This window comes from Strix aluco, chromosome 1 (genome assembly GCF_031877795.1).
Source record: "Strix aluco isolate bStrAlu1 chromosome 1, bStrAlu1.hap1, whole genome shotgun sequence".
Lineage (NCBI taxonomy): Eukaryota > Metazoa > Chordata > Aves > Strigiformes > Strigidae > Strix > Strix aluco.
In genome coordinates this window covers 170,426,198-170,439,206 of record NC_133931.1, presented here as the reverse complement: position 1 = coordinate 170,439,206, position 13,009 = coordinate 170,426,198, and the positions used below count along the sequence as shown (strand labels likewise).

General features: G+C 44.5%; 1 protein-coding gene across 9 annotated transcripts in view; it reads right to left on the bottom strand.

The window, feature by feature from the left end:
• The window catches only part of ALS2CL (ALS2 C-terminal like), a 50,110-nt gene that overhangs the window by 21,369 nt on the left and 15,732 nt on the right, over window positions 1-13,009 (bottom strand). For 7 of the 9 annotated variants that reach the window (XM_074845116.1, XM_074845135.1, XM_074845160.1 and 4 more), the window contains exons 2-7: window positions 6,594-6,702; window positions 5,528-5,720; window positions 3,659-3,724; window positions 2,745-2,910; window positions 2,182-2,310; window positions 1,725-1,844 (exon numbers count right to left, since the gene is read on the bottom strand). In XM_074845116.1, the coding sequence (XP_074701217.1) occupies window positions 1,725-1,844; window positions 2,182-2,310; window positions 2,745-2,910; window positions 3,659-3,724; window positions 5,528-5,720; window positions 6,594-6,699 (780 nt within the window). In that variant the 5' untranslated portion in view covers window positions 6,700-6,702. Of the gene's footprint in view, window positions 1-1,724; window positions 1,845-2,181; window positions 2,311-2,744; window positions 2,911-3,360; window positions 3,413-3,658; window positions 3,725-5,527; window positions 5,721-6,593; window positions 6,703-7,112; window positions 7,344-13,009 lie in introns of those variants that run through there. The other 2 variants (XM_074845111.1, XM_074845180.1) reach the window with 2 other exon arrangements.

Genomic DNA, 13,009 nt, shown 5'->3' with positions numbered 1-13,009 from the left:
AAGACTGGCAGCACTGTAAATTCCCTCTTTTGTGGTCCACGCATCTATCCTGCACTATGATGACAGACCTCAGAGACTGAAGAAACATAGGAGAAGGAAGAAAGTTCTTAGTTTCACACTGAAGTGGTGTTCCATAATGCCATGGCTACAACTAACAGTAACAGACCTTCTTAGATGGCACTTATCTCCCCAAGTTTCTTCCCTATCATTTGACAACACTCCTAAATCATCCCTGGCACCCAGTATGCACTAGTTTTGCTTATGATCTATCTAGGATTTGGACTCCAGATGGCACAGCCAATAATGGCCCACAACATTTAAAGGGTCAGTATTTTGATCAATAGCACACCAAACAGAAGAAAATAAAATGGTTGAAATATTAGGAAAAGACTGCATTTAATATTACATTTCCCTTCCCTGTCTAAAGTCCAGATGCCCACACTACAGAGTTGCTGTCTGTAAGGATGTCGTTGGCCAAGATTAGGTGCTAGCACTACGGAGTTCACCACAAGTTAATCACTGATGTATCTACCAGATTTAGGGGAAAAGGAAAGGGAGAGAAGTTCAGATTCCCAGCACCAGAGCCCTCACCAGCAACCTCCTGCTAGCAGCCCAAGCTAACCAGTTCAATCCCAGTGCTGTTACATCTCCCCAACCTTCAATAACAGTCATAGCAGCAGATGAGACCTAGTGGGTGGGAACTGTTGACTGAACAGAGACGTCTACAATGTAGAAATCTCTGTATGAGCTAGTTACCCTGTGTTCTCATCCTAGTCAATGGAGTGGAGGACATGATTCAACTCATCCTAATTTTGGCATATAAAATAGGTCAGATAAACCACACCCAGACAGCGCATGTTTGTCTCCCCTGACTATAAAGGGAGCCTGGGGTCACTTGCTCACACCGAGATCACTTACAGTACTAAGAAATCTACAATGTAAAGTTGGATGAGATAATCACCACCCCATATCCTCAGGCTTAGACCCTGCAAGCTGAGTGGGACTGCTCAGCGTTATCACAAAGGCTCATGTTTGGAGGAGCCATAAAATGTATCAGCTCACAAGGCAGCCCTGTGTTTGGACACCTGAGGGGCTGGCACATGACTAAAGAGCAAGCAGAGAGAGGTGCATATGAAGAGAGCCCTCCTAGATTACAGGTGCTGTCAGCCAGAGCAAGCCAAACTGGACTTAATTAACATGCTTCAGAAGAGCTTTGAACATGTATTATTCATTTAGCTACCCATGCCTGTAGACACTCCCTGTCTGCCCCACACCCAGGCCCCAAATCCCTAAAATAGCCCCAAGAACACCTGTAACTTCTGCTCCCATGCTACTAGCAGGGTCAACCATGCGAGATCATATTCAGTCCTATGCATGAGTGCTTACAGTATAGTATCTTTGACCCACCAGGCAAGCCCCTTTTGAATAAGCAAGGACAGAAATCAATAGATATATATGCAGGCATGGGTTTGGGTTACTAGAAAGGTGCCTGTGGTGGTTGGATAGTACACATTTACCGGGGAAAAATGTTATGTGGATACTCCTCTATTCTTTTGTCATTAGGCTTTCTTTTATTCTCCAGTTCAACCCACAGGTGCATGGATCTGAGACAAGGTTTTGCCAACACCCAAGCTCTGCTGCATTTTCAACATCAAAGGAACCTGAAATTTACTGTCATTTATCTGCTCTGCCCTTCCAATCTCTCTGAAAGACTGCAAACTCACCTGAATTAACACAAGGACATCATCAAAGAGCAAGATCCGGTCCGATCTATTCGTGCTGGCAGAGATGGGAAGATTTTTGCTATCTTCCAGCAGCCTTCTTTCAGGTACACAGAGCATGTCCTGTAGAGGGAACCACAGAGGTCAAGATGGAGGACCAAAAACATCAAGAAACATTAGGATTTGGGAGAGGATATACAACTTAAGCCAACAGTTCCTGCAGAGGCCATCTGACTCATGCCACAGGCTGACAGTGACAGCAGAACTGGACACAGCACTCAAGTTCTAAAGTACCCAGTGACCATGAGGTTTCTCCAGGACATCCACATTGCCCTGCTCTGTTGGCTTCAAACCAAGCCTCAAATTCTTGATCCATATAAAATTTCCTCCATGGGTAAGCAGGAGTGTAAGACCTCCAAAAGATCTCCCCATCAAGCCAGTTCCTATATCCATGACTCACTGTGAATTTGTAGCTCAAGGATTTCCATAAGGACTTGGTAAAACAAGCTTCATCCAGGACTTGGCTGACAAAAGACTCCAGCTTCACATATTCCTTGATGGCGCTGGTAACCACGTCCTTTTCAGGGCCCTGATAAAAGAAGGCAGGACTTGAGCAACAGTTCAGGCACGGTTGTGCAGGACATCTACTCTCTGTGCTACAGTGCAAAAAAACTTCAGCAGCTCTAAATGCAAAGGGCTAATGAGAGTTAACCCTCCAACTCCCTTTGAAAGAAGGAAAGCCTCCCAAATCTAACATTATCTCTGCCACCATCAGAAGTGTGCAACCTTAGGCCAGTTACTTGACCCTTTGAGGCATCTCTATATGATGAGTAGCTCGGACTACACTGGAGTGGCCACTGTTCATTGCTTTGAGACCTTCAGGTGGTCTGCACTCCACTGGTGCTGGTTAGTACCACCCCAGCTGTCCACTGGAAATCATTTTTCTTCCAACCTGCATTGGATTCAGCTCTGCAAAAGGTGTTAGCATAAGCCAGTCAAGTAATATCACGTAAAGCTTCCTACCTCTTTGAGAACCTCATTCAGCTTGGTAAGGAGCAGTATATAATGCTCAATGTGATCTCGGATAGGTTTGTGAAGAACAGTGTATAAGGCCAGTGACATGGACGTCTCAGAGGTGAAGTCTGTGAGGAATTGTTTCAGCACTGTCTTATGGTGCTTCCAGGCTTCACTGCAAGATGGTGAATTAAGACAAAGGTTCATTAATTAGTTTTTCTGCAAATTGCCACTCCTCTGCCTTCCAAACATTATACGCTACCTCACTCCCAGACAGGGTACAGAAAGATTTGAAAGAGCAGGAGATGACATAGCGCAAACATATTTGCACCCCAACCACACAGAAATAAGGCAATGAGGCAAACAAGAGTTCCATCCATCCTGCCTCTGGCCCAGCGGTCTTTGCAAATAGGAACCACACCCACAGACATACAGAATATAGCATGATTTTCACAATGGTTTGCACATCAAGAAGATGATTCAGATAAAGTGGCTGCAAATCTGCTTGGGTGTAGAGCTCATGCTTTCATTTGCTATTTCCATAAGACTTGGACAACATCTGGGACAAGCAGTGGAAATTTCCTGCCAGATTCCCAAAGAATCCTTTCTCGGGTCCCACCCTTACCTGAACCCACCAATTTACAGGCTTCCCCTCCTACAAAAGAAGTCGTGTGTGTCTAGAAAGAGAGGGAGAGAGATCTGTAGAGGAAAGCTTCCAACAGCTGCTGCCATGGTCTCAGAAGATGGCAGGAGCAGCCAGTATGGCCAATGCAGAGGAGAAACAGAGTTTCAGAGGACCAGGAAACAGAGATCCCTGTGAGGTGCAGTGCTCACTACTGCTCGCTCCAGTTTAGTGTCTTAACCCGTACAATGTCCCTGTGTTCCTATTAGCCCCTTCAATAAGCATTTTTCAGCCCACTGACCTTTTGCTCTCTGTGGCATGTTCAAAGCCGCGGACTACAACGTAGTTTGCAAAAGTGACGAAATATCTGTTGGCAAGAAAACAGACACACACACACAAGTACGAGTTGAGTTAGAGATGCACATTAGCTACGAGGTTTAAGCGATAGAGGGAAGAAGCTGATTTGAAAATGTCAGGTCAGGTCCACCTTCCCAAGGGAGGCAGAGAGACGTAGCTCCTGTACTTCCCACCTTGGCTCACTCCCCTTCTGTCCCCTTTGCCAGCTCCTTGGCTTAACTGCCTTGTTGACGTTCGCACTAGTGTCGTTACAGGAAGTTTAAATCATCCTGCCATTTAGCATAAGCAGAAGTAAACTTGCACAACTGTTCTGGAAAGCAAACCTGCAAAGGCTGAGCTGAAGAGATCAGCTTTGGATGTATATGAATTTCTGCTGGTTGAAGTAAAAGTATCGGGTCCGTATTACTGATGGTAAATTCAAGTCAAGGTGTCCCACGCCAATGTAGCTCATCTCACACTAGAGGGAGATCGAGCCATATTTTGTTAGCAAACACCATGCTTTCTCCCAGTACTGTTTTCAGATAAGTCATGTATAGTGTCCAGGCTAATTACCATTTATTACATCTTTCAGGGACATATATTTACTGCTGATTTTCAGGCCCCTGAACAGCTCCTATATCACTCCAATAAGCATGAGACGCTGTAGGATCAGTACAGCACAGAGTGAGTCAGCAGAGGTGGGTAGGAAACAGCTCATTTTTGCATGCAAAAACAGGTTTTAATTTCAAAATGAGGGGAAATTAGATCTTAAGATAAACTTCTCTGTGTCATCTGAAACCTCAGCACCAGTTTCCATCTTTTACGTGCCTTTATAAGGCAAACCAGTTCTAATTCACTGAATCAGTTCCCAAACGAACAAGACACACTTCTCCAAACCCCATTCCCATAAAGGCAAAGCTTGTTGTGCCTCACTTGCTAAAATGATACTGTCCAAGTAAAAACAAAAGAGAAAGTTGTCCTTTCTTCCTTCCTTACACATACATGAAACCCAACAAAACCAAGACTAGATGAACAGCAATGTCCAGGAGCCAGTGTGCCCATCTCCTGTTTCTGTGTGGGTGCCAAACTGCACAGACGGTACAAGCCCATCTGGCAAAGGCTTGGCCACATTTATGGCCAATGTGATGAATGAAGGATTGAACACTGTCTGATCTTTATGTCATCTCAGATGTCCATATGCCATTTTTTGTGCTAGGACATCAACACCCAGGTTACACACGGTACGGTGCTTTTGGTAAACATTTTATTTTGCGTTGCAGACAGATGGGGAGCAGACGTAATTAATTATAGAAATGTCAGTGTGGCAGTATGTTTTTCAGATCATGCTACATCCATCACTTGCTATCATATCCCTTGCCAAAAGCATAAAAATGTGGCACAAACAGGTAATATGAACTATGTCTAGTGACATCTTCTTTCCTTGTCCCTGTGAGTCCTTTAAACCTGCTTATGCATGACTTTCTGTTCCTGATCACAGCTCAAGATTTGTTCTCATAAATTCCCCAGGCACAAATTCTACCCCCCTGTCCTCTTCCCATTTTTAAGATGCATTAAAAAAACTATACTTGCATGAAAAAATTCTGCCTCTTACAAGCATACTCACAGCTACAAAAAAGGCTACTTACACTGTCTGCACAGACACTATATTCTGCAGCACTTGTCGTGAGGACTGAATTCAATCACTTCTTGACCTAATGACTGAATACTAGTGGACAGGAATGAACAAATTAAATGCACAAATTAATTGCACCGACCTACCAGTTAATTGATAAGTTTGGTCCCTTATGCTACTCCAAAATGCTTCTGTACTTACTGGATGTAGAGGCTTAGAAACAGGTCTCCTTTCCAGACAGTGTAAATGTCCTGGATGCAGAATGACTCAGAGCTGCTGTGTTTTTGTTTCAGCATGCAGTAATTTTCTTCTGTGAGGTTCCAGAGAGCTTGAAATCGATCATTCAGGAGCAGGAAGAGCTTAAAGTTCTCCTTTCCCTTCTGGTCACTAGGCTCTTTGAGGAAAAGATGGGGGGAAAAGGCTATCAGAAAGCCCCAACTCCAAGAAATCTTGTGGAAAACATTGCCTGTGTCTAATACTCAGTCCAATTTTTCAGTGTAAATCACATATATTCTTAGAGGAAAACAATGCCAGGGAGAAAAGAGATGATGATTAGTGTTGTGCCCCTGTGAGTGATTGCACGGGCTGTCATGCTAAGGCTTTGTCCTTCCCATTCTTGTGGGGCATGTGGTCAGGGCAGCCTGTGAGGCTCAGCCCCAGCTCAGACATGAACAGCGGAGGAAAATTTCTACCCCTGGCCCAAAGGGCTGTTCCCAGTCTCCTTGGAGGCTAGACCAAAAAGGCAGTGACATGAGAGAGAGAACCCCCAACGGGCCTAATCCAGTCATACCACTTTTGGCTAGACAGGCTTGTGAATATTTATATGGATTTGTTATTTCAGTGGAGCTGCTCTGATTTACTGCCAGCTCAGAACCTGCACCCACAAGTTTTATCTTCAAAGATGGGCATGACCATGGACTGAGAGCAGGGAGGCAGAATGGGCACAGTTTAGGGGTCACGTATGTGTGAGATGTATTTTGGATTTCCACACACCATGCTGGAAACAAGCCTTGGAGCAGGTGTACAGGCTGATACAGGTTAGAATCTGGATTCACCTCTAAAAACAACAGGAACCAGTCCGAGACTTGAATGAAAGGCCATAGGCATCCTTAAGAGCTCACTATCTTAAATCTACTTACCTCTTACTCCAGCAAACCAGCCTCCAGCAAGTCCTCAGCCACAGCGTTTCAATTATAAATCCCTTCATAGGTGTGCCAGTGACTCAAGGCTAAAACTACAGACAAGAAAGTAGTCTACTCTGACCTACCTGCCTGGAGCAGAGGCTTGAGGATGAGTGTATTTATCCGTGCCAGGCATGCTGAAAAGGTTTCCTCCACTTGGAGCAGAGATGCAGTTGCTTCAGCTGTGCACATATCCTGGACACAACACAGAAGGCACACATAAACTCTCCTGCAAAAGTATCCATCTACCAAGGCTTCAGCGCTCATTCCAAACAATCAGCCTTTTCTACGCTTGACAGCACACAGAGCTGTAATTGCTGTCCCCAAAAAGCATTTGAAATTGTTAGAAGAGGAAACAGAAACCCAATAGCTCAACATGAGCTGATGTCACAGAAGACCACCAAGGCTACAGCCCATTTTCCTGATGCCCCAAATTGAAGATCTTCTCAGGTAGACCACGATACCTCTTCTACGTGACCGGAAAGGCCCTAAACTTTTTGGTATGTGTTAATCCTGGTTAGTGCCAGATTTGTTCTCCCAGAGAAAATCCCTGAAGTACAAGGCAGCAAAGGATGAAGCAGAGCATCTCTTCCCATATCTCTCACCAGTTTTCTGCCAGAGTGCCTCAGTCTGCATCTTTTGGCATTAAAAGCTATTGTACGGAGCTGCAGAGCCGTGCCAGCCATGCCCAAACATGCAACCCTCCAGAGGAACAGAGGTCTGGTGTTACTCCCTTCTGAGTAGGACACTACACTGCTGGTACTATGTCACAACTGCTGCGTCAACAAGGAGAGCTTGCCTAATGTGGAAGTGGGCAGCACTTAGAAATAAAAAAAAAAAAAAAAAAGGGGAAAAAAAAGGGGGAGCAAATTCCAGTAGCTTCCTCCTTCCAAGCCTTAACTCCTGAAAGAAATGCATCAGAGGAAGTGAACACAGCCAGCTAATAGCATATCATAAGAGACTGCTCTGGAAAAAGGCCAGGTGGTGAAGATACTATGGGCAGAATCAGCTGATATTACTAATAGTGATAAAAATACAAAAAACTCTGAGATTCTTTTGACTTTGTGAAGCAAAACAGCAAGCTCAAGGGGCTGAATATGGTCTGTCCACATTTATCCTTCGCCTGGTTGCAGTGCATGCTCAAAGGCTACGTTTGCAATTATGGCATTATGTTACAAAGATTTATATTGCTGAATCAGTGGCAGAGACCTCGGCGCAGTTTTGATGTGTGCCAACTAGTGCCTCTCCCCGACAATTCCAAGGTATGGTCCAGGGACCACTTGAAACAAGTAGCTTACACATGATCATGCTGTTTTGGGAGGAAGGAGACATTAGCTATGTATAGGTTATGCAATAACCACTTGGCTGTGGGGATAGACGTGATTTATTTACTAATGGAGATGTAACTAGAGTCTTTGCACTCTTTCCAGGAAGAGCTGAACTGAGGTTATCTGCTGGTGGCATAGTCTAAGACATCCGGAACCTCTACCCTGATTGCTACAAACAACAGGTGAGATTCATTCTCCTTGTGTTGAGATGTTGGGAAGTCAGACACAGAGGCCTAACCCTACTTTATGGGAAGAAATACCTCGAGCATCTCAGCATGGACTGTAAAAAGGTCACCCGGGTGGGGTGACTAAGTTAGGTGGGAATGCCTCATTTTTAAGTTTCACACGTGGGCGGATTCCTTCCTAAACAAGAGTTTGAGCTCTCTAAAGTCACCAAATTCTGCTTAAGAACTCCCCTTCCAGGTCATCCTGGAGCTTGGGCTGAAATGATGTCACAGAACAAGGGACATTTTGCAGTTTGAATGGTTAGCTGGTCTGGTTTTAAGTGGTTGTTCAGATCTAGACACAATCGACTGCACAGATGAATGACAATGTTTTCTCCTTAGTAACCACTGCCTCTTAAATTTCATTTTTCTGAAAAATGGGAAGCATTAAAAAATTCCATAATCTCATTAGTTTGCATGTTTTCATACATCAAGGTCTGCACAACCATAAGGCTATTTTTTGCAGAAACACTGGCGATTCGTCCCAGAGGAAAGCTCTAGGCATGCAAACAGGTCAAAAAGCTGGAATCTAAACTCCTCCTGGACCCTCCCAGTGAAGGCAACTGAGCCAGGAAAAAAACAAAACAAAACAGCAGCCAGCTCTCACACAGAGAACCAAGAACACAAGACAGATCCAAAAGCTTATTTTTTGCCACCACTTAATCCCATCTTGTAGACACAAAGGTAAAGTTGTTTCTTACAGGTCCTAGAGAGCACTCAAGCTTGTTAGATGCTTCTAAGCATAAGTTGCATGCTTAATCAGTGAGTAAAATCAGGCTGGATGTGTGACAGCATTTTGTTTTCAAATGCTTCAACAGACCAGCAGGTAGTCAGTGGGGTCATATTAGGCTCACTGAGTGGATTTTATTTATTTGTTTTTTTTAAGCCTATTTTGTCTGGTTTTGAGAAAGGAGGGAAGACGATTCCATCATTTCAGATGGCTCTGACGTGAGAGAGTGTCTCCAACTGGTCCTTATTCAATTCTGAGGAAAATGTTTTATCCTGTATGAAACAAAAAGAATGGGTGCTAGATGACAAACTCAGAAAGTCTTCCCCAAACTCTTACCAAAACAACCAGAGAATCCACCCATTTGTTACATACAGATGTCTTAATGTAAACCAAATGTCTCAAACCAAGGGTACAGATATCCAAAGCTTTGTCTACAGGACCATGATAGTCTGTAAGCAGAGGCAGGAGGCTGAGGAGCCTCCTCAGGGCTGAAGAGCACATGTGCAACACCACAGGAACATCGCTGCCTCAGCGTAAGCATTACTTTGTTACTTCTGTAATGGTCACTTGGAAGAACTATGTATGTCCAAGGTGGACCTACTGATCTGGATGCAGTACTGCTCCTTCCAACTGTCATCTGGTCCCACACTATGTCTCCTGCCCCTCTGCAGTGCTGGTTCATTGAGGGTCTATGAAGACCTATGAAGATCTGAGCTCAGGCCTTATGGGGATGACCCCAAAGCATTTCTACGGTGCAGCAAGTGGGTTGACAAACCCCTGCAGTAGCAATACCGTACAGACACCCAAGCCAACTCTGCAAAAAAACAGATGCATTTACTCTTTTCCATTATAACCTGATCCAGATTTAACAGTGTTTTGTTTTGGGATTGGTGGTGGTTTTTTTTTTTTCTTTTTAGCAGTCATGTTCTCACCCTTCCTAGAAAAATTTGTGGGCTACTTCCTGCCTGAATATGACAGTCAGGGATCATTTGCTGAATGGGGGAGCAGCACCTGCCAGCTTTCAAAACAGCCCTTCCAGCACCACAAAAATACCCAAGTTGCCATATCACATCACCCAATAAGGTCGGAGTGAGTTTCCGTCTCCATTTCCAGGCTTTTCCCATTCGTTCTGTGAGAACAGCATTTGCACGCTTATTCTAGCCCAGTCAGGCAAAGAAGATTTGAAGTCTGTCACCCAGTGAACAAAACCAACACTGGCTCAGCCACAGAAGGCAAAGGAAACAATTGGGACCAACCAAGGGCACACGGAGGTCATGCTGTACATTCACACATGTGAAAACTGAATGCAAACTGCAGTGCCGTTGGGTGATGGGAGCACTGAGCAGAAACCTGGGGCTGTCACATGTAGTCTCACCCCGTCTTGGATACAACTTTCACGTGATTTGGTGGTTTTGTAATTCTCGCTGAAGGGCAAGGCAAGCTTGAGCAGAGCCACTCTGAAGCCTGTTCACAAGGTTTTAGTCTGCTCTTCATGCATGGCTCTGCTGCTAGGGAGTCAAGACCTTTGAAGATGATGCACTCCCGATGGACAGAATTGAAGGAGGTGCACCTCCAAGGAGGGATCCACTAGCTCCACAAAGCATGACAGCATTCTGGTTTTATGGTCAAAATCAGAAAGTCTATGGCATTTGAGGAGAGACTTCCACTGGCAAAACAAAACAGCCACCAGTCTGCTTCAGGCTCCCATGAGGAATGAGTTCTCCCTAGGATAACATTTTCCAAAATATGAGACACATCTGTTCTCCTTAAATGAAGGCACAAGAAAACTGTACAGCACAGGTCTGTAATTAGAGAAGGGACACATAATAGTATTCGTGTAGAAACGGGAAAAAGACCTTGAGAAACAACTTCTGTAGAAGTCACAAGACCTCTGTGGCTCATCACGTTCTTAGCTGTCCACTGAGCATGACAATGAGGGCAGAAAACTGGGTGATGCAGCAGCTTATACCAACCTAAATGGTTGCTGAGCATCCAAGAGATGGGAGCAGCCTGGGTCATCTGGAGGAACATTCATCCTCCATAGGGTCTGTCCAAAGCTGCTAAATGCACATTACAGCAAGTAAATACATGTCCTGAGGAGCCACAACAGGTTGCTATACCCTGTTTCAGGAAACTGGTGGAAGGGTGGGTGGAACAGATAGGAAACCAAGCAAAGAGACATTTTTGTGGAATGCTGAGCCTCTGTGGTGGTACAACTCACCCCCTTCTTTTGGGCCACTCGGTGCTTGGTGCAATTTCTGTCCCACACCCCAGGCCACATGCCAATCCAAGATGAATTGGAAAAGGTAGTGGACCACAGCATTAAGGCACCCCCTTAATGCACCTGGCGCCTAGAACATCTGTACCTGGGTCATGGCCCAAAGGGGGTGATACCAGAACTTCAAGATCTGCCAAGTTCTGGGCCTGCGCAACTGGGTGGGAAATACCAGAGTATTTTGGCATCCAAGCTGGGCTGAAATGGAAAAGTACCTGATGAAAGTCAATTATCTCAGACCCTATAAATAGTGACCCTAAGTGAGGCCCTTTGAGCTCTCCTGGATTGCAGCGGGCTGTGACCAGCATCTCCCCTGAGGTGGGACACCTCTCAGGCACAAACTCCTCGAGGTTTGAAGATCATTTGCCCACAAAGCTGATGAAAAGCCAGGGTGAAGTCAGACTTCTTGAGTCTCAATTACTGCCTGTTGAGGAATACCAAAGCATTGTGCGTATTTGCTCTAAACTCAAGAAGAGGGAAATTTTGACTGTAGACTAGACTCTTCCATCCACCTCTCTACCTATCTATGTGCCTGAATACACACATTTGCCTTCACGAGTGTGGATGTCTACATGCTTCACTGGATATCCAAATATTTCTGCCCTGTCTGTGTGTGTGTGTATGTTTTGTGTTTATACATATATATGTATATATATACATACACTTCAATTTAGGGTACCTTGTAGTAAATTAGTGTGACTCTTGGCATGCTCGAATCTGTAATTAAGTCGCTGTTTTAATCATAACATTTTACCAAATCACCTTGTTAATCTTTAAATTGATTAATCATTAAGTGCTACTGAAGTTCAACCTTTTGATCTACCTTACACTATTAATACATCTTGAATTATTGCTAATTCATAATCTTAAATTATTACTAAATCATAACTGTGTCAAATATTTTAATCCACAACAGCCTCATTGTCAGCTTTGCGTAGAACTCCTTTCTACTCTGGAGTCTGTAATTCTGAGGCAGCTGTTCCACCAGGAAAATGTCTGGAAAGCCCCATAGATTTCAGATGTGACACAAAGTTTCTCATGGAAACACACTAGTCAAAGAATCTTGTCAGCTCCTGTATGTTAAGGAACAAACTGGACATCCACAGAAGGACTATTCATTTTCCATCTTCCTCTTGGGAATCCCCCTCTGTGCTGAAGTTAAGATTATCAGTCAACAAAAACACTTCTCAGATGGGAGAAACCTGTCATGAATCATGCCAGATTTAGGGAGTGCTTAGGACATTTTAATACTAAACCAGGTGGGATATAAATGCCACCACCATGTTTGCTGTAGCCCCTCCCCTCCTTAAACTCTTCTCTTTCCCTACATCAGCCATCCTAAAAGGCATTGTGCCTCTGCAGCCCTTCCAATCTCACGCATCCTTGCAGTTCATGATCTACTACCCACTGCCACAGAAATGAGGCCAGTCCACCACTTTGTCACATGCAGTCCTCAAACAGGCCAAGCATTCCCTTCCCTGCCCTTCGAGAGGCAGTCAAGTTATTGATACCATGCAGCTGAGGAGGTACCTGCCTCCTACAGCCGGTGTAAAGTGAGTACATCACCTTTGCAGAGGCAGGGATAAAGCTGCTTTAGTTCAAGCTCTAATTCAGAAGAAACTAAAAGCGTTCCAAATTGAAGCCAAAAGGTGCTAAAGATCCTTCTCTGTCAGGGTAAACCTGAAACTCTTCCTCAGATGTTGCTTTTCACTGTCTAGGTCACTTTCTCTCATGCCAGTAATGGTGTTGCTTCTAACTAAAGCATCGAAAACCATCTAAGAATGCAATATAGAGCATGAGCACTTACACTTGGACTGGTAAACGCCCCTCTATTTTGTAAGAGGTTACAGCCCAAAACATTTGAAATTTAAAACTTCCTTCTTGCCAGGCTGTCTTCTAGATGCCCAGAATTCCTCCCTTGCTGTTAAAGCACTCACTCACCCTT